General features: G+C 34.6%; 1 protein-coding gene across 3 annotated transcripts in view; it reads left to right on the top strand.

Annotated features, from left to right (window-relative positions):
* Positions 1-22,568, top strand: part of c3b.2 (complement component c3b, tandem duplicate 2) — a 46,618-nt gene that overhangs the window by 14,063 nt on the left and 9,987 nt on the right. For all 3 annotated transcript variants that reach the window (NM_001442330.1, XM_087303082.1, NM_001100020.2), the window contains 12 exon segments: positions 814-943; positions 5,076-5,141; positions 5,788-6,307; positions 6,380-6,465; positions 9,508-9,647; positions 15,024-15,233; positions 15,332-15,398; positions 17,983-18,069; positions 18,498-18,701; positions 21,244-21,319; positions 21,404-21,563; positions 22,343-22,453. In NM_001442330.1, coding sequence (NP_001429259.1) covers positions 814-943; positions 5,076-5,141; positions 5,788-6,307; positions 6,380-6,465; positions 9,508-9,647; positions 15,024-15,233; positions 15,332-15,398; positions 17,983-18,069; positions 18,498-18,701; positions 21,244-21,319; positions 21,404-21,563; positions 22,343-22,453 — 1,857 coding nt within the window.

Raw genomic sequence — 22,568 nt, 5'->3', positions numbered from 1 at the left:
TGCATTCAGGGATCATACGGTCATGAAAAATCTGAAAAAGTCATGGAATTTTGACATGGCATTTTTTAGGCCTGGAAAAGTTTTGGAATAAAAGAAAAACCCACAAGGTTTTGGAAAAGTCATGGAAATTACATTTACATTTAGTCATTTAGCAGATATTTTTGTCCAAAGCGACTTACACGTAAACATTAATAAAAGTGAGCGATTGCTCCATATTTTAAATGATCTTTTATTGGTCTCACGCAATCACCTGACGTGATTTTACAGGTAAGAATTCACCAAGCTTGAACTTTCGTATGCAGTGAAATGCGAAACACGTGCTTAGGTTTCTGGTCTGCCGTATTCGCATGTCTATGAATGGAAGTCTTTAGAGAGAAAAGTGCAGTGATGATCCCAGCTTCATAATAGAAGTACTTTTAACTACTATTACTAGTTTAACAAACTATTAAGATTAACTCAAATTAGTTTGACAAACATCTGTATATTGGAATTGAGGTTAGTTGTTTTTACTTTTCTTTTCTTGGCCAAAAACGTGCTCTCACATTATTAGGTGCTGTGTAAGCATCATCTATTTCACACAGATATACAAATAAATTGAAACTATTGCTGGTTTTATGATATGCTTATATAAATTTAAATGTTTCTTATGAATTACCATGTATTTGTAGACATTACATGAAACATTAGATCATGAAAATTGACTTGAAAGAATCTTTGTAGTAAAAATGTGTATGAACCCTGTGCACTGTTCTTTTCAGAACTTTCTCCTCAATGAAAAAAGTAAAACAAATAAAAAAAACCTCTTTCATTCAGGTGTGGGAAGTGGTGGATCAGACTGATATGGGCTGCACCGCAGGAGGAGGCAAGGATAATATGGGTGTTTTCAGTGATGCAGGACTGATGTTTCACTCCAGCACAGGAGGTTCAACTGACTCCAAAGAAGGTCTTTCATAGACACAGCAGTAACATTTTACATTTACATTTAACATTTATTTATTTTGAGTTTGCAAAAGAAAATACATTTATAACTTACATAATCTCTCATACAGAAATAGACTTACAAATCTTGCATATGCTTTGCGTTTTCGTCCGTTTAACAACAACAACAACAACTGTAACCAGTAAAAGATGGGGAGCTACAAATCCTTTAGAAGATTGCCTTTAAAGAAGAAAAGATATATATTTAGACACATAATATTCCATTTAAAAGTTACAATTCTAGAAAAAGTCGGGTATGTTGGTAAAAAAAAAAACTCCATTTACTCCAAATTCGAAAAAAGTATTCAGTCTGTGTTCTTGATGAAAAAGATCACCTTAGGTGTCTCTAATTTTAATTATTTTTTGTAATTACTTTTTACTAGCTGTTTCTTGTTTCTAGTTTCTTGTCTTTATTAATCCATTTATATTACCTAAATATAAAGATTTTCAAGTGAAAGCAATTTCTACTTCAAAAATGGTGTCTAAATGTATTTTAATCTCTTTCCAGCATGAGGTTAATTACTGACAATGCCAAAAAAAACATGATAGTGACTAGCTACTTTTCCCCCACACAAGTGCCCTTGCCTTTGTGTATTATTTGTGATAGTGTGATGAAAATCCTTAGAGCATTTTTCAGCAGAATTCTCTCCACATGGATGAGCTGGTATTTTCCAATAAGTTTTACAAATATTTCCCCAAACCTCATCTGAGATATTCAGATTTCCTTCCATTTTCCATTCAAAGCAGTAACATTTAATACAGTTCTGCTATGTGCGGTCACTTTGCTGAGTAAAGGTTTGAGGTCTTTTTTAATGCTTTTGAAAGAAGTGTCTTATACTCACCAATGCGGCATATATTTGATTAAAATACAGCCAAAGATGTAATATTGCTGGATATTATTATACTTGATTAATAGTATATTAATACATTTTAAAATGTCATTTATTCCAGTGATATTCTAAACCTGAATTATTAGCATCATTACTGCAGTCTTCAGTATCAGATGATCCTTCAGTAATCCATCTAAACTGCTGTTGATGATAATAAGAAATGTTTCAACATTGAGAAAAGTTGTGCTGCTTCATTATTTATCAGTATTTTTAATATTTTGTAACATTAAGTCTTTACTTATTTTATTTTAATAATAGAATGCATTTTAAATATTATTTAACATGTAATCATTTAAAAGTGTATATAAAACTAGCTGGAAATTTCATAATTGGGCACAATTAATAGTATGAAATGGAGGTTGTCAAAATGGATTACAAAATGCAGGAAAAATATTATTTTGAGAGTCACCTTGACCAATTGCTTGGATTTTTAGGTAAGGTTATTAAAGTCAGAGCACATATGAACCAGAAGTTTCAATGTTTAAACTATTTTTTAGAGTTTTTTTAGATGGAGAAGCATTATGAGCTAATAAAGTAATTTCATTTTAATTTCATGAAATCTAAGGGGCCGTTTACATGACAATGTTTTCAGGCAAAAATTGTAAACATTTTTAATCAAATTTGCCTGTTTGTTTAGTAACACTTTACAATAACAGTACATGAATATTGATGCGTTAATATGTAAACTAAACATTACTTTTTTATGAACTAATGATGAATTAATGCATGTGCTGGTCATAAACTAACTTTAACTACAACATGAGTTCATGTGTGAACAACGGCTACCTTAATTACTCGATAGTACATAATTGTTTAAATTAAGTACCACATTTGTTTATGCTTAATTTTACCATCATGAACTGATGACATGTTAATGTATAATTATATAATGACTTCACTTGGAGGGTCATCATTACCCCATTCCTTACTTCTCATGAACTCCTTATGCACATCTGTCTACTGTGTTTACACTAAATAACAATAGAAAAGTGTTGTCAACATCAACAGTTTAAGCACAGGATGAGTTCATGGTGATGTGCCCCTTTAATTAAAGTCACGCCATAATTATACATCAACACCTCATGAGTTCATGTTGGTTAACTTAAATGTAAATGAATATGTTAATTAACAACATGTACTAACAAGTAATTAAGATAGCTGTTATTTAAACATGAAGTCATGTGAATCATGTTGTAGTTAGTTCATGATTAGCACATGCATTAACTCATCATTAGTTCATAATAAAATAATATTTAGTTTGCATATTACAGTTTTTTACAATGGCTATGACAGTTTTTCTAATACATTTAACAAGTTTGCTAAACTCTTAACGCAGCAACACACCTAAAACACACAATTGGCAAAACAGTTAATTTCATGCTCAAAATCACACATTGTAAACTAAACTTCTAAACATTTTTTTAAAACACAATAATAAACTAACACACTACACCATGTTTAACAAAACACTGCAAACATGTTTCAAAATGACATAATTGTTCAAAACACTAACATGTGTTCTCTTTCAACAGAGACATTCAGTCAATCAGAACACACTGACAATAAAAACACTAGCATCAGCTAAAATTACAGAAACTGCATTAGTTTATGTGTCAGCTCTGCCCTTATATTTTAAGACTCTCTACATTTTCATTTTGTTGGTTTAGTAAATGCAGGCATTTTCTTTCTTTTACTGCAAAGATTCAATACAAAAATAAAGAAAAAATTGCTTTATAAAATTTACAGTTGATTTAAAAAAATACAGACACAGAATTGGTGCAGTACAGACTTTATTTGCAAAAGGACATCACTGCTAGATATACAAACAGAAAAACCATCGCAAGTACAATAAAAAAACAAAGTAATTTTCTATTCTGCCTGGTCTTCTGCATTTGCTCGGCATGGTAACGATGGCCCTTTGGCCTATTATGTTTCTCCTACGGCGGTGCCTTTTCGCTAAGTTGAAGCCAGCCTCGTCAACATAGATAATTTCATGTGGGACTTGATTGACCTCCAACTTCATGACTCTCTAAAAGTAATTAGACACAGTGTAAATGGTTCACTGTACTATAGCTAATATATGTACTAATGAATGCCAGGTTTATAGAGTCGTTTACTGCAAAACACACTGTGCATAAAGGAATCACTGTATTGCATAACCTTATCTGGACGTATTGGTGACGGAGTTCTGCAATGTGCTTACTGTTCCTTTCAAAAACCTCATGAGTCCTTTTTTAGAGCTTACAGAATGATCATGTGATTTGAAAAATCTCAACACATGAGTGTACTTTCTAGATGGAAATCATGTTCATATGGGAGATGGGAGCTGTCATATATATATATATATATATATATATATATATATATATATATATATATATATATATATATATATATATATATATATATACACACACACACACACACACACACACACATACATACATACATACATATATGCAGGGAATATGTTTGTTTCAATTGACAGTATGAACAGCTGTTTACTTTGGCTTTAGCCTATATAGGTTCTGTTTAGAGCATGATGTTATCTGTTCTGACATACTGTGTGAAAGCATTGGTAAATTTGACTGTAAAATTACATTGTTTTGGTTTTGGTTGAGTTTGTGTGTAAAAGAAGTTCAAGCATTTTAAATTTGTGTTAACTGGATGCATTTTGTGTCAAAGCAACAACAAATGTGTTAATTGTATAGCCCACGAAGACGGATGTTGTGCTAACCGTGTTAAGAGTTTAGGAAACTTGTTAATTGTATTGAAAAAAGTGTCATAGCAATTGTAAAAAACTGTAATACATCATTATTCACTGTTATTGTAAAGTGTTACCATTTTTTTTACACAACAACAGTGTTTTTGTGAATGGATACACACAAATCTAAAAAACAGAATTCAAAGAGGTAGGTTTTAAAAATGCCTCTGTTGTCGTGTCCATGTAAACGCATCAAAAAGACACATTACATACATAATACAGTGTTTTGGGCCATTTTTGCAGATATGTGTAAACGTGGATCATTTTGTAGACATGAAACATAAAAAAAAATAATGAGAAGATAATGAAAAATGTTTTATTTTTTAGCTATATCATTGTCTTTTAAACGTAGCCTAAATCTAACAAAAATTGAAATGAAAAAATATGGGTTGTCCATGGACAGTTGACTTTTATATGTACTTTTATTGGTTTGTTTCTCATAGACTGCTCCAGTAAAACTAAACGGCGAAGACGTTCTGCAGCCAAACTGCAGCTCAGAGATCAGCTCGGTGAGTCGGAATTATCAATATATCAGAAATTCTTAAAGGAGTCATGACATGGATTTTGCAGCTGGCCCAATAATATTATGCAGATTCTTACTGGTGGGGCTATTTTCAGGCAATACATACTATCATTGCGCCTGCTGCAGCCATGTTACAGCTGCAAAGTTCCTTGATTATTACGCTGGAATGAGAGTATAGTTCCTTGATATAGAAAATATTGTAGCAACTTTTCATTTTTAGTCAGTTTTAGTATGTAGTATGTAATGTATCTACAGAAGAGTCAAGCTTTAAGTAAGAAAATTATCAAAACTCTTTGCTCTTTTTTTTGTGGGAGATGCTAATGGTCTAATCTGTTTCAATAATCTATGCTAAGCTAAGCTAAAAGTTCTTCCACCAGACCCGGAGATTGACTGAATGCATTAAAAAAAATTTAAAACTCAACTCGTTCAGTTCCTATTTTCAAAACAAATGGAGTGTTTGTTTAAATCAGGATTGAATAAATACATTGTTAGAACATTTAAGTGTTGAATCTGTGTTGAAAAGTCAGTGCAGTTTTTTAGTTTCCATGTCATGTCTCTTTGAAGAAGATACAGAAGCACAGATATTCAGAAGCTAACCTAACCGTCTAATCATGTTTGTTTCTCTCACTCAGAGAAGGCCTATTCAGATGAGCTCCTGCAGAGGTGTTGTGTGGATGGCATGAAGGAGATTCCCATGCCTTATTCATGCTACCGTCGTTCCCTCTACATCACCGAGGACTGGAGCTGTGTGTTGGCTTTCCTGCGCTGCTGTGCAGAATACAGAGGAGAGGAGCTCGGCGTCATTACCAGACCTCCAACAACCACTGCTCCACCAACCACTGCTCCGCCAACCACTTCTCTACCCACCCTCTTTGACTTACCATATTTAGAATATGATTATATGGAAGAAATGGTTTTATTGAGAGCGAGAATGATAGAACCCATGCCAAAGCTGTATGCCAGAGCTAATGATGTCGGAGTTCGTCAGGACAGTTATCGTGAAGTCGTTGTAGAAGAAGAGGAAGAAGAGGGGGCTTCAGTGTTTGAGGAAGATGATTTGTCTGATCTAGAAGATATTTATGTGCGCAGCAAGTTTTTTGAGTCGTGGTTGTGGACCGATATCAGACTGCCTAGCACTGCCAAGTCTGATGGGTAAGAGTTTAGCATTTGACTCGATGTAGATGTCGCACTGTTGTTGTCTTGATTATTTAGTTTTTTCTCCAGGTTGGCTGTGTTTCCAGTGGACACCGTTCTTCCAGACAGTATCACACAGTGGGGGTTTCTAGCTGTCAGTGCCTCACCTGAGAAAGGTAAACAAATTTGACAAAATTAACAAATTTAAGTAGATTAAACAAAATAGTTAAGGTCTCGTTTATACTAATTTGTTTTAGTTTTAAAATGGCCTTGTAGAACGAAAACGATCCACACTGGCGTTTCACCTAGCATTTCTGAAAGATCTCTGTCCACACTACACTGCTGAAAATGCACATTACATGACCACACACAAACGCACTCTGGCATGCGCTGCATCATATGCGGTGGTCTGAGCTCCAGGTAGTCAGCAGGTATTTTGAACACACCTCCCTAGGTGAGAGCAGCACACATCAAACAGTTCATCTAGGATTTACCACTGGATGTCATCTAACTAAAGGTGTTAAGCATAATATTTTATTCATCTTGTCTCTATCTAATAACTTTTTGGTCTTTCAAACCCATTACGTGTTGTTTAGGCTGAGCACAAAGATAAGTTCATATATTGATTCTGATTCTGCACATTTGACTGATTGTTTGCCTTTATTTCCTATATTGTTTAAACTTATTGTATATTTTGATTTTATAATGACCATTATTGATTATTAAAACTGATATTCAGCAAAACAGACAGGGCATGTTTTGTAATTTACAATGCAAATGAAAGGAGGCAGTTCTGTTATAGGATCAGTTTGTTATAAATATGCACACAGTAAAGAGGACGGTCATAAAAAAAATGCAGCTACACGATGCCTTAACATTTGTGGTGTCTGTTAAGTTTTTGATAATAAATTAAAAATAGGCAGTTCCTTATATCATGTTTAGAAGTCCAACATCTAATGATGGTGTCAGGGATGTCTGTATAAAGGTCCCAAAAGCAGAGGAGGTCAGTTCAATAGGGTTTTTAATTAAATAAGCAAAAAATAAAAAATAAAAAAATTACTCAGCAACTTACTGAGATTTAAGAGGAGATCTTGGACTTTAATGAAAATAAATTAAAGACTAGACCACAGGCAGCGTGTAACAATTCAGGAAATATTCTAACAAAAATTTGTAGCACCACATGATAAAGAAAATCAGGAGTGGGCTGAATTTTAGCCAAAAATAAAGCTAGTTTTTGGTCCAGGCCTGGTAATGCAGGGAAATAGCAATGGCAAGACAAAGGATTCTCAATTCTCCAGCAGGGCAGATCAAAACCAGAATAGCTTCAGAGAACAGGACAGAGACAACAGACCGACAAGAAGCCTGTAAGAAACCTAACACTCTGGCAAGAAGAGAAGCGAAACACCCTCAGATATAGGACCAGCAATCAGCAGAAATGAAAGGCAGCTGGCAGTAAACAAGTGAGGCTACTAATTGTCAAAGACGATCAGCTTTGTGAAGTTACACAGCAATTTGGAGACAAATTAGAAAGTTGTCAGTAAGAAAAGATAGAAAACGCTTTCAGAAAAAGAAAGAGAAGGCAAAGTTCAAACCCGGGTTCTGACAGATAATAATGATATTAAAAAATAATAATATTAATAATAATAATAATTATTAAGCTATGCGTTGATCATTACTGCATATGAATGTATGATTATTTAATGTAATATTTAACAGGATAATTTAAACAATTTTTATTTACATGGTGTCCTCTAAATCTTATAAAGTCTTTGTCATTTTATTGTTAAAATAGTGAAACAACATAGCCAGAGTAATGCGAATGAAGTTAAAGTACACTGATGCCTTTGAAAATTTACCCGACATGTCCTGGGGACTTATAAGGAAAGGATGCAAGACCAACCTTGTGAACTTAATGCTGAAAAAAAAGCCCTAATCCAAATATCGGCAGCCCCGTTTTCAGATGTTCAGATGCTGACACGGAGCAACAGCGTTTTAAAACAAATATTCTTAATTCGTAAATTCTCTCAAATTTTGTCTTGTAGGTATTAAATATTTGTAACCAGGTCTTAATTTTCTTATGTCTATGTAAAACTACCCAACACGAATCCAATCCCCAACAATCCAACTCTTTTGAACTTTTAACCAAACTTTATTTACTATGTGGTTTATTTATTGTCCTTACAATCATATTTGTTTAAAATGTCTATTTATAGTCTATATATGGTGAGGACACTGTCCTGAACAGACTGTTGTGCATACATTAAGTTTATTACAGTTTTTAAAAGTTTTTTTTTTCAAAGATATGTTTTGTTGAAAAATGGGTACGTATATAACTAGGGCTTGCTTGTTGTAACGAAGGGTCTGACACAGAGAGATCCATTTGCAGTATGTTTATTTATCAGAATAATAACAATAAGCACACAGATGTTACTTGTGTGCAAACTCACATAAAACACAGTTGTATCAAGTCGAAGGGCTGGTGGCAGGTAAACACAAGGTGAGTAAGCAGGCATGGGTCAGAGGCTGGCGGCAAGGATCAAAGTCGGTATTCAGGCTAGGGTTCAGGGCAGGCAAGACAAGGTCGAGATACAGTACAGGTAAGCAACAGGAAAGCAGGCAAGGAAGAGTAACACTCAGTAATGTTTGCTGGGGAAGACCAAGACTTCGCACTGAGGTGAGTGTGTGTGCTGCTTATATGTGTGAGCATGGTGATTAGGAGATATGCTGCAGGTGTGTGTAACAATCAGTCAGTGGGGATGACGTAATGTCAAAAGTCCGGTGATGATGACCTCTGCTGGCCAGCGAGGGGAATGACTGGGTGACACTTGTTTTGACAATTTATTTAAAATATATGGCTAAAAAATAGCAAATAATGATATTATATAAAAAAGTCCTCTATAAGTCTGAAGTTTCATTCGTAATGGTCTTAAATAAATCTTAAAAGTCATAATTTTGACTTTGTGAAACCTGCAGAAACCCTGATTTAGCTTTCAATACCATCCTCAAATAAACAGAACTTATTATTTAGCTTGTATTGCTTTCTTTTTCTGCAAATTAACATTATTGTTATTATTTATTTTTTAAAATTTTGTTTGTTTTGTTGTTCTAGTAGAATCTGCTCATTCAGTCACCAAATTTTAAGAATATTAGTATTAGAAAATGCTATTTACAGTTGTCCAGGGACTGAGCAGTACTGTCTGTCTGTATAATTTTGGCAGGTGTCTGCGTTGCTGAACCGTATAACGTCCGCGTGTGGAAGCCGTTCTTCATCGACCTGCGTTTGCCTCACTCTGTGTCCAGAAATGAACAAGTGGAAATCAAAGCTGTGATCCACAACTACAAGAACTCAACACTGGAGGTTCGTTCCACACCATCAGTAAATGTTGTGACTTATTATTTGTGTTTTAAAGAGGTATTTTTCTCAGATATTACATTTAGTTACAACCCTTGGGCAATATAGGGGAGTGGGGTTGCACACTTGACCAAGGAGTTCAAACAAACACTCAGAGGAAATTGTCATTCATTCATTTTCTTTTCGGCTTCGAATGAACCGCCAACTCATCCAGCTTATGTTTTACGCAGTGGATGCCCTTCCAGCTGCAACCCATCTCTGGGAAATCAGAGAAAATTGTACAAAGTAAAAACCACAAACCAGAATTGCTGTACAAAAATGTGATTTATTACAGATGGTGATTAGTGAAGCAGTGAGTGAGCTATTTACAACCATCAACTAAAACAAAACATAAATTAGAAAGACTGGCTATTGGTGGCGCTAAAGCAAAGAAAGAATCAAAACCAAACAGTCTTACTATTATCAAATCCCCTCTAATCTTGTCTAATAAATGAAAATGTGAAAAATAAATCTTCAACCTTCAAAGATGTCTTACCTAAATTACACTATCCACTTATCCAAAAATACACAGGTTGGTGCTTACCCCCTTCCCTAGTGTATCTCTAGACAGTCAAACTTCTATGTGTTGAAATGTATGTCACGTGACCTACTTACCTATCAGTCTTTCTACCAAACCTCTGTACTGAAACACGAGGAAAGGGAATGAATGATTACACACAGGTAAGAACAGACAGTGACTAAACCAAAATGACACACAGTGTAAATAAAGGTGAGGACACACAATAATGTACATCACAATAAAACTGAACAAAATGGGGATATAAACACAGATTTAATCAAGCAACTTAGCAAGCAAGCACTGAGCACAGAAACCAATAACAAATCAAGCCAACAAAGGCTGTTTCTCAATTCTAAGAATGCAGAGAACAGACTTGTGTTCTTGTGAAGACCAGAGGTCTTGCCAGGTGTCCTCGGAAGAACGAACTCGGGAGACCTCGAGGACAGAGAACGCGTCCTTTGAGAAATGAGATGCTGCGTTCTTCCTGATGGTCACGTGACCTTCACACGTTTTTAATGGTAAATAATTTAATTATTACAGTGTTCATACAACCATTTATTGTTTTTCCCTTTTTCAATATATATATACTATGCATAAAGACTTTACAAATATACGCTGCACAATATAAATAAAACAGAATTTAATATGAATTTCAGCAAACAAACACCCTTATTGTGTTTTTTCCTTTAATAAGATGTCCATGGGAATGTTTATATTCACCATCTCATTAAGCGTAACTCCTGAGATAAATAAGTTATATCTCTGAACTTTAATTCTAAATAGATAAAAAATGCTGTGCTTCCCTTCTCCAGTCGCAATGACTTCTGGGACGTCTAGAGCAAGATAGGTGCTCAAGTCTGCATCGGTGCGTCCTCGATATCAAGAACACATCCGTGAATTGTCACGCGTCCTTCAAACTTGCGGTCTTGAGTATTGGAACTGAACTTTGGCAGCTGATGATGACATTACACGAGAACGCAAGACCGCTGAAGAACGCATATTGAAAAACAGCCAAAGACTGCCAAACTGCTCGCAGACAAAAAAATATATAGCGAGCTGCAGTAATCTGATTGGCTGAAACCGGAACCAAGTTGTTACTCTAGAACCAATCAGCATAAGCCAATCAGGTACAGCAGTAGGCAAAAACAAGGAAGTGAACTGGGGTAATACAAAGAAAAACATAAGACACATAATACAAAGATAAATAACCAATACCTGCTGGCACGTAACACATCTACACATATTTTACACAATAAAAAATATGTATATGTTTATGAAATTGCCATTTGCAATGTTTATTTTGCTAGCTTACAGTGTTAGTCATAAATTAATCCACAAAAAAGTGGTTTGTTTTGGTAATCTTTTATCAAAATCAAACAATTGACTTCCTCTCTGGAACGGCAGTGCGTTTATGATGACATCATTTTACCTGCTTCGGTGAAATATGCCTAGTCGCACCCCTCTAACTGTTAAGGCCTGTGCACACGGGGACGCTTTTTGCTCGTGTTTTCTGTTGACGTTTAACGCCTCCTGACTAAATAAAGGTTGCCAATGTGATCGTGCACACCAATGCGCAAAACGCCAGGCGCATTTTTAAAGAAATGCCTCATGCTCGGTTTTTACTGCTGAAGTTACAGTAAACAGCACTTTGAGGCCCTCAACTGGAAAACTGTCAATGCGAGCGCACATTGAAGAAGATGCCTAGAGGCGATATGAACATGGAGCTGTTTATTACACTGGTGAACAATAATCATTTCTTCATTGCTAGAGCTGAAGCTGCTACTGGAACCATCCATGCTTGTTCGAATCGCCAGTAACTTTAACAACAAACGTGTGAACTTTCTCTCTTCTTCTTCTGTGTTACAAGCGGGTGTCAGAAGCTTAAAGTTGTGTAGCGTCATCTAACATCAAGTAGTGATTTTGCTTACTCTTCTGCTTGACGCCAGTGAAAACCGATTGGGTTTGAATCTGGAAAAATGTCTCAAAACTCTGACGGTAAAGCAAATGAAAAACGTATTGGTGTGTACGAGCCTTTAGGCCGCGGTCACTATGCTCTTTTTACCCCATAGACTTCCATTCATTTACATGCAAATGTGGCAGATCAGAAATGCAAGCTAAAACGACAGGTTTCGCAGTTCACTGCATTGCAAAGTTCAAACTTGGTGAACTCTGACCTGCGAAATCACATCATCAAATCACAAGATAAATACATGACCTCTTTGTACAGAAATGTAAAATATGGACCATATATCATCTTGTTTAACTCCGCCCCTTTTTGTAGCACCGTAAGACAGAATTTTGCATGCTCAAAATCAAGTGTGAATGAAAAATGAGGAGGAGAAGTGCAAAAATAAAATCGCACCTCCTGCTTAAGTTTCAGTTGGCAATGCGTCATCATACTAGAATAAAAGTCTGCTGAAAATTCCGGTTTGCATGAACTTTAAAGTAGGCTTAGTTACTTTTTAATCAAACATTATTCTTGACAATATTTCTGACTGTTTATTATGCTACAATCGCAACAAACTGTTGCGTAATCTCCTGTGTTTTTAACTCAAAAGCATTTCAATTGTGTGCATATAATGAAAGTACATAACAAAAAGCATTCTTTATTGTCCAAATAATTATTGCAAATCAAATATTTGTGCAGACTGCAAATTAAAAAAACTGTGAGTTGTATTTTTTGTGCTCTGTATTTATTATGGATTCACTCCAATAAAGCCAACGAAGTGACACTCTGAAATTATTATAACAGGCTATCTTCGGGGTCTTAAAAAGTCTTAAATTTCAAAAACCAAATTTTAGGCCTTAAAAAGTCTTAAAACCACTCAAATATTGTGTTGTAGGTCTTAAATCATTTTAAACTTGTCTTTATTTTCCTATGTCCATGTAAAGCTATACCTATTCAGCCAATCCAATCACTAACAATATATTTCAATCAAAGTTTAAGAAACGTTTATTTATTAACTATATTTACTTATTTATATGGTTTAATTATCTTCCTCACAATAACATTTGTTTTTAATGTTTTTTAAAGGTTTTAACTAGGCTATTAAAAAAATCTTTAGCGTTTTTAGCGCCTTGTGTAAGTCTGACATTTCAATCAATATGGTCTTAAAAGGGTCTTAAAACTTAATTTTGACTTGATGAAACAGGGATGAAACCCTGAATAAGATTTTTGATTATGCAATTAATTCTTTCAGAGCAAATATTACAATTTTTGACTATTCGTAAAGACCTTTTATAGTTTTTTACAGCAAGTTTTATGTTGTACACTTAGGGCTCTATTTTGACAGTCCATGCGCAGAGCGCAAAACGCAGAGCGCCAACGCTTTCAGGGCGTATCAGAACACATTTTTGCTAACTTAAGGACGAGAAAATCCACTTTGCGCCATGGCGCATAGTCTAAAAGGGTTGAGTTTATTTTCTTAATGAGTTACAGGTGTGTTTTGAGAATAAACCAACCAGAGTCTTATCTTCCATTACCTTTAAGAGGCAGCAGCGTTGCACCGTAAGCGCATTGCTGGTAACATGACATAAAGTAAGTTCACTTTCGCTTTTGCTCTCGTGGATAGGGAAACCTTACCGCACAGACATCAATTAGCCTATAAATAATTAATTTTGTTTGTTAAGCGCAAAGATTTGTTTCAAAACTATTTCTAAATTCAGTTCTAATTTCCAGCAAACGAATAAATGATTAATAATAAAAAAGTTTGGTCAAAATACTGAGTTATTTCCAAATACACCTGCTATGCCCCGTATGGTCTAAAACCTGACAGGTGGACAAATCTAAGCTTGTTTTTAATAAAAAAATGTAAATATGGATATAATAAATAATAATGCTAATAATAATAACATTATACAAAAGCAAAATGAATGAACTGAAAAAGCCTCCCGAGATGAAGAAAGTATGAAGGCAGTGGTTTTTAAATTCATGTAGGCTAGAAATTAATATGTTTTGTAATATTTTAATCATTTATATTTATATCCTATATATATCCTTATTATATCCTATATATATCCTTAATATAATATATCTTTTTCATATGTAAAGATATTTGCGTATTGCATCTTGTGTGTAGTGTGTAAGCCAGGCGCACTTTGCGCCAGACAATAGACCGACTTTGTTCTGGTCTAAAGATCAGACTATTTACAGTTTCTCAAAATAGCAACGCGACAAAACACACCTGCTTTTTTTTAGACCAGAACGCCTATGGGCGCACATTTGAGCGTAAATGCATTTGCTATTTAAACAGCGTGGTCCAATGCCTCAAAATGACCCTTGCGCCAAGCTAAAAGTAGTAAAAGACTATTGCGCTGCGCCTTGCGCAACATTGCGCCGGGTGTATGATAGGGCCCTTAATATTTAGCATTGGATCACTCTGTTTAAGGCACACAAAGTGACATTTCATGAAATTAGAATTATGTTTTTAAATGTTTATTTAATAATTGCAGAGCAGACATTTAAATATTCCCTTCGTGCAAAGGCATAATAGTTATAGCTACTAGTTTTATATATTTATGTTTTTACTCCAACTTCTGCCAGCAAAGTGACGTTTTGTAAATTCAAATAGTGTTTTTGATTACTCAAACGACTGTAAATCAAATGTTTGAATATTTGCGTACGCCTTTAAAATTCATAACAGCAAGTTTTAGGTTGCGTGTTGAATATTTATCATAAATTTGCTCCATTTACGACCAGCAAATAGAATTTTGTGTGAAATTCAAATGATGTCTTTTAATTTGCGAATAATGAATTACTGATTGAATGTTCAATCATTCATGCACGTGCCTAGTTATAACTTGATTGACGTTTGTGTTCGCAGGTGATGGTGATCCTGGAGAAGACAGAGGACATGTGTAGTGTGGCCTATACGGGACAGCACAGACAGCAGGTTACAGTAGCAGCCGGTTCCTCTAAACTCATTACATACACCATCATCCCTCTCAAAACAGGAGAGCTTCCTCTACAGGTCACTGCTGTCGCTGCCTCATTCATGGGTCAAGATGCAGTGAAGAAGAATCTACGCGTAGTAGTGAGTGCCTATTAAAAATAGTGTGGTTTTGGGTCTTTGGCATAATATTCAGACAGTGTAACAGTGTAGTTTCTGATGGTTTTATGTGTGTGTTTTAGGTTGAAGGCATTCAGACACTTAAAGTGAGGAGCTTTGTGTTGAACCCATCAGAGAAAGGAGGCAGTGGTGAGACTGGAGTTTAATGAACGTTAATCATGTAATGACAAATATTTCAAACATCAGTGTGATTATTATATCACAATTAAAGGGACTTGAAACCCCCTCATTTGGTTCAAGTCTACCTTAGAATTTTTTCAAAACATGCTTCATAATGGAGCAGGGGAAAAAGAGGGGAGCAAACAACTGTTGTCACAAATGAGACGCACTGTGAGGAGACCCATGATTTTATAGTTTACAAAGTTAAAATGTAAAGAAATAAATTGTATTTAATGCCCTGCTACATATGTTATTCGTAATTTCATATACATACAACCACAATTTGTTATATCATTATAAAGATAATCATGTAAACACTATAAATGAGGAAGACTTCCCTCCTCCTCAATCCCAGGGTCTGAATGCAGACACAGTGGATTGCAGTACAGCAGGTCTGTTTCCGTGTCTGTTCAAACCATTAGTCCTACTGGTAATCAGGAGAATTTTAAATATAGGCGAACACAGCAGCACGGATATAAGCGATGTGTCTGAATGGTAACAAACTCAACTGATAAAGGACAAAGTTCGCCATTCTCCAATTCTCATACAGCTGTCCTTACAAAAATGCTTGCTGCAAACCAACAGGGAATAACATGCAACAAACACAGTGGATCATGAAAACAAACACATACGGCCCTTCATGAACGGCTAAATACTGGATGCCATGCTCACCCAGTCATTGGGTCTCACCACCTGGCAGGAGTTGCCTTGCCTTCAGAATGCATGTGCTCTCATGATTAATTAAGAAGCAGGCTCTTCTCATTGGATAAGAAACTCAGCTATGAATAATAATGAGAAATCAACATGTCATTACTCCATTTGCAGTTCTGCGCTACGTCACCGATTTTGATTCCGCCTCATTAACTATTTTAAACCAGGAAGCATGAAATTAGCTGACAAAAGCTCAAAATGATCCAGTTTTCCCCACAATTAAGTATGACAGGTGCTAACGTCTTAAACAATGCTCAACACACAGAAATCTGTTAAAATTAATCATTTCAGCTATAAAAAAGTTATACCTTGAAAATTTGCAGATTCTCTGGATTTACCATTTATAGTTATGTGCTTGAGTAAAACATTTTGTTTTGCTGTATTCTGTGAACTACTGGTGTCATTTTTTCAAAACTTAAAGTTAAAAATGTTTTTGGTGACACTTTATTTTTAAGTCACACTTCATGCTATTACCAAACTATTATCTAAGACTTTCAACTCAAGAAACTATTAATTAGTTACTTATTTTTGTAAACTTATTTTTTTAATATACATTTTTACTATATCTGCACAGAATTTGTACATGTTTATGGGAGTATCGTAACCAAAACGTAATATTTGAATTAAAAAAAAACTTGTTTAACGTTTAACTTTTATGTTTACAATGCAAATCCAATTAAATCCACTTATTTTGTAAACAAAGCAAATAGCTTGTATAATATATCCACTAAAATACAGAAAATATTGCTTTACAAACTGTATTGTAAATAAAAATCATTTTAACATTTTCATATTAGCCAATAATATTGCTGAAAAGAGTTTAAAAACTGAATACATATAAATGTACACACATTTACACAAGTAAATAAATAGATTTGATGATGGGCTAAAAATCAGTGAATTTCTGCATGCACAGATTTCAAGCAGGCCTTGTTATTGGGTATGATTAGAGCTAATAAATCCTTTTTTTTAATGAATAATTTCTATATTGATAATAGACAGGCAAATCACAGTGGCTCAGTGGTTAGCACTGTGGCCTCACAACAAGAAAGCCACTGGTTCGAGTCCCGGCTGGGTCAGTTGGCATTTCTTTGTTGAGTTTGCATGTTCTCCCCATGTTGGTGTGGGATTCCTCTATGTGCTACGGTTTCCCCACAGTCCAAAGACTTGCGCTATAGGTGAATTGGATGAACTAAATTGGTCGTAGTGTATGAGTGTGTGTGTGTGTGGGAATGAGTGTTTGGGTGTTTCACAGTGCTGGGTTGCAGCTGGAAGGGCATCCGCTGTGTAAAACAGATACAGGATGAGTTGGCGGTTCATTCCGCTGTGGCAACCACAGATAAATAAAGGGTCTAAGCCGAAGGAAAATTGATATATGAATTGACAGGCAATGAGCCAGTAGTTATTAGCGTGAATTGTGACTTAAACTAATGTGTTGTCATTTTTTTATTATTATTTTTGATCATCAAAAACAACAAAAGTAAAAAAATGTTTAAGTCAGTACAAGACACTCAAAAAAAGCCTTTATTGATATAATTTGATTATTAATTGATATGATTCCTTAAAGCTTCCCCACAGGCAAAAAGGGGAACAGGTAACACAGATACAGTTGGAGACAGTAATAAAAATGAATAAGACACGTGAGGTGTACAGCTAGAAAACAAATCCAAACAAAAAAGTACACAAAAAGGTCACATATATGTTAATTTATTATTCAAATAAGATTGAACACCACATTTCTTCAGTGTAAGGTATCAGTGAATTAATTTAACCAGTTAATGAAATGCTTTCATTTAGAGATCTCTGACCTGTGTCTGTGATTTATTATTTGTTTGTATCTAAGCTGGGCAACAGTTGATTCAAGTCAAGAAGCTGCAGTTGGATGCTGTTGTGCCGAAATCTGTACCAGAAACATTTGTCAATGTCAGAGGTATGATGTTTTATTAAAACATATTCATAATATGTTTTGAAAGCTGAATTTCTCCTCCCCTCATCAAGTCTTGATCTGTATGTCAATATAAAAAGATTGCAGAAATAAATAAAAGTTTTGTTTAACACCATTTAAGTACTGTCTATATTTATGATTTATATATCAATAAACACAAGCATACATATATTTGAGCTAATATTTGTATTTAGATATAAAATGTACAATATATGATACAAATTACAGTATATATCCATGTACTAATTTTTTTAAATAGTTTTGTTTCTATGTATGTGTGTAAATCACACATACTTAATAAATATATATACAATACATACATATATTGTGTCAAAACAAACTTTTATTTTGTATGCGATTAATCGCAAATAATCTTTTCCCAGCACTAAAAACAAACAAACGATTTTCTCCAGGTGATTTGCTGGCAGACAGTATTGATAACTCCATTAAGGAGGACTCATTAGCAGCATTGATTCGGATGCCCGGAGGCTGTGTGGAGCAGAACCTGGCCAGAATCACTCTGCCCCTCATCGCAGCTCATTACCTGGACCGCAGTGCAGACTGGGAGATTGTGGGAATCAGTCGTAGAGAAGAGGCCATCAAATACATACAGAAAGGTGCAATGACATGCAAACAGGGATGAACTTTGTTTCTTTTAGATACAAATGATGCCACTACTCAAAATTTATGTGTGTAAGCTTCTTAACAAGGGAAGTGCACCTATTACTCCGGTTTCAACCCAGCCAACATTTTTGTAAAGCGTAAAATACATGGGTCCAGGTATGTTTCGTTGAAGAGTTCACATGATAAATCCACTAGAGGGAGCTGACTACATTTTTTTGCAATTCAGAAATATATTACTCAGTGTACGTTTTATTGTACCATCCTCTTTTTGTCCACAGTCGTCATACAGCTCCCCTTGACCAGCGAACATAAGAGAAAAGTGGACTGTGACCACATAGTTTTACCTTGATTTTATATAGCTTTTATCTCTTTTGCTTTAACGTGCTTCACCAGACTTGAACTTGAGTGCACTGCATCACAAGTACAACAGCACATTGTCAAAAGTGCTGTACACTATAAGGTTATTATAGTTAACGAATACGAGCAAAAAAACGAAAACTAAAACTTTTAAATAATTTTTGTTAACTAAAATAATAATAAAAACAAGAGTTTTTTTTCTTTTTTTTTGTTAACTAGATCTAACTGAAACTGTATTGTGTACATACAAAATTAACTAAAAAGAAATGAAATTATAGCAAAAACTTCCTTTGTTTTAGTCTTTGTAAATATATTTATTACATACTGTAAGCCTTTTAGAAGTAAATCTATTTTGCACAGCCTGGTTTTTGACCCATACGGTACCTCTGAGTAATCCTGATGCCATTGGCCATATCAAGCCGGTTCTCCTCCAGTCATCCTCGCTGTTGCTCCCTCAACTAAAACAACAGCTGGACATGACAGCAGCACGGTGACGACATTAAATACGACCCAAGCAGACACTTAAAAGTTGTTATTTAACAAATTTGTGCCCAACAATTGGTTTTATTTCTGTATTAGGGATTGTGAACAACTCATTATTTTTAACCTGAACCGGTTTGAACCGGTTGAACTAGTTCACCAAATCGAACTGAATCATTTAAAACGATTTGCGTCTTCAGTAATGTTAAACATGTATTCTCAAGCAAGTTACTTTTTACATTCCTGATACCCCCTCTGACTGGAAATAAACCAAATTATACTGAGTTATTCAGTTATAACAACAGTACACTGAGATCAGATTTGAGAAGCGGTGAACTGATAATACTGCGCATGCTTGATTTAGCAGATGGTGAACCAAACGCAAACATTACATGACAGCCTGCTGAACTCGTAATAGATTTTAAATAAGTGAATCATGCTTCAGTTGGGTTGCAAAACATAATTGTAAGAAAGTTTTAACTGACTGAAATTATGATTGCTGACTACATATTTTTAATATGTTGAGTAAAACCTAGGAAGATTGTCATAAAAAATCCTTTGCATGCATATTGCACTTAAGGCTGCACTCTTGTGGGCTGTTGTATTTAAATTAGAGGATAGGTAGATGGTAGTGTTCTTGTATCAAAAAAATGTAACCTATCTTTGGTTGAGTTTTTATTGTACAATATTTATTCTGATGATTTTGAGTCTTGCACCTAACAAATATCCTAATTTACAAAAAATGAAGCTAAAACTAAAATAAAACTAAGCAATTTTTTAAATATAAAAATCAAAACTAGTAAATCTACCTCTTAAGCTATTTAAAACTAACTGAATTTTAAAACAAAAAGTCAAAACGAAAAAAAAAAAAACATCTATAAATAACGACAAACCCAAAACTATTGGTCTAACCTTGGTCCACAACTAAAGTAACAACATCAAATAAAATAAAAACCCAAAACATGAACATAATATAAAGACCTACAGTAAAAAAAGAGGATATATTGATGGCTCAGTATAGTTGCAGACTCAAAAGCCAGGGGTAAAATGTGAGCTATTGGGTAAACTGACCATGGTAGAAAACTTAAGATAGATAAATGAGCAAATATATTGGACTACAAATAACATTGTGTTTTGTATTTATTTGGTGTTGTGTGACTTTGTCAATAATATGTCCCTGTAAATATCAGTGTGAAAAGGAACAAAAGTTTTTGCAGTCACAGCATTCCTTTCAAATCTTTGTTTAGACTTTATTTAATCTCTTATTTGATTAATGGAAATGGTTTAAAGCAGAGCAATTAAATAGCCTTAGTGTACTTTTTATATTGAAATAAAATTTTGTTTGTGAATGTTTTTATTACAAAAGGTTTGGTAAAACTTCATTGAAGGTACAATTCTTGCTGTTAATAAACTATTAACTATGAGTTTTAGCTCAACAAACTCCTGATTGGCTGCTTAGTTAATAAGGTAGTAGTTAGGTTTAGATAAATAATATGTATTAAGGATGTGAAATAAAATCATGCAGAATATGTACTTTATAAGTACAAACAAAACAGCCAATATTATAACAATAATAATAATAGACAGATAATAAGCAAATAGTTTATAGTGAGAAAAGGTACATGAACTAAAGTGTTACCTATATTTTATTGCATCTCTAATATTATTAATGTGCTCCTAAAAAAATTTATTTTCTAGGTTATGAAAATCAACTTAACTACAAAAAATCAGACGACTCGTACCCTCCCTACGCCAATGAAGGCACCAGCACATGGTATTGATACTGACACAAGAATAATAACAGCTTTACATTGAAACTTTCTCAGAATTCATGTGTCTTTCTGCTCTGCCCTGTCAGGATCACTGCGTATGTGGTGAAGGTTTTCTCCATGGCGCATTCATTCATTAACGTCAATGAGAAGCATCTGTGTGGCCCTCTGCTCTATTTACTCAAGAATAAACAGGGTTATGATGGAACTTTTCAAGAGAACAATCCTGTTTATGACACCAGTATGACGGTAAGAACTAAAGGGACACTCCACTTTTTAGCCTCATTTTTCAACTATCCTAGAGGTAAACATTTGAGTTTTACAATTTTCCAATCCATTCAGCTGATCTACGGTTCTGACGGGAGCACTTTTAGCTTAGCTTAGCATAAATCATTGAATCAAATTAGACCAATAGCATCTCGCTCAAAAATAAACAAAGAATTTTGATCATTTTCTTGGCTTGACTCATCTGTTGTTACAGTGTGTACTAAAACAGTGTGTGAAAAGTTGTTTTTTCTTGGCCGATATGGCTACGTGCTAGATAATAACATTGCTCCTGCTGCAGCCATGGTACAGCAGTAAAGTTCCTTGATTATTATGCCAGAACGAGAGTATATTATTTCCTAGTCATATTAGCCTAGAAAACAGCAGCTTTTCATTTTCTGTCGGCCTTACTATGTAACTACAGATGATTCAAGCTTTAAATAGGAAATAATTGAAACTCTTTGGCCATTTTAAGTGAGATGCTAATGGTCTAATCTGATTCAATGATCTATGCTAAGGTAAGCTAGGATAAAAGTGTTCCCTCTAGACCCGGAGATCAGCTAAATTGATTCCAAAATGGTAAAATGCTGCTTTTTAAGTCAAGGTGAGTCTGTTTTAAAGTGTTCCTTTAATAACTGTGACACAATTATCAAAATGTATTGTCATCTTTATTTCTATAGAGCTTTTTACAATGTAGTCTGTGTCAAAGCAGCTAACCACTATCTGAATGTTTTGTCACAGTGTTGTGTTGTGTTGTGTTGTAGGGAGCTATGCGGGGATCTGAATACAAAGCATCTTTGACTGCATTTGTACTCATTGCTTTAGCAGAGGCACAAGATAAAGTTACTTGCCAAGATCAAGAAGTAAACATACAGGTATCTGCACTATTCACTTGTTAAAATGGCTGAAAATATCAGCATTTAAATATGGCTAGTTGGCTACATTCAATACTTTAAACAAAATATAAAACATCAATAAAGTGGAAGCTAA

Source organism: Danio rerio, chromosome 22 (genome assembly GCF_052040795.2).
Source record: "Danio rerio strain M-AB ecotype USA chromosome 22, GRCz13ab, whole genome shotgun sequence".
NCBI classification, from domain to species: Eukaryota; Metazoa; Chordata; class Actinopteri; order Cypriniformes; family Danionidae; genus Danio; species Danio rerio.
The sequence above is the reverse complement of the archived record's forward strand: the minus strand, read 5'-3'. Positions and strand labels throughout refer to the sequence as shown.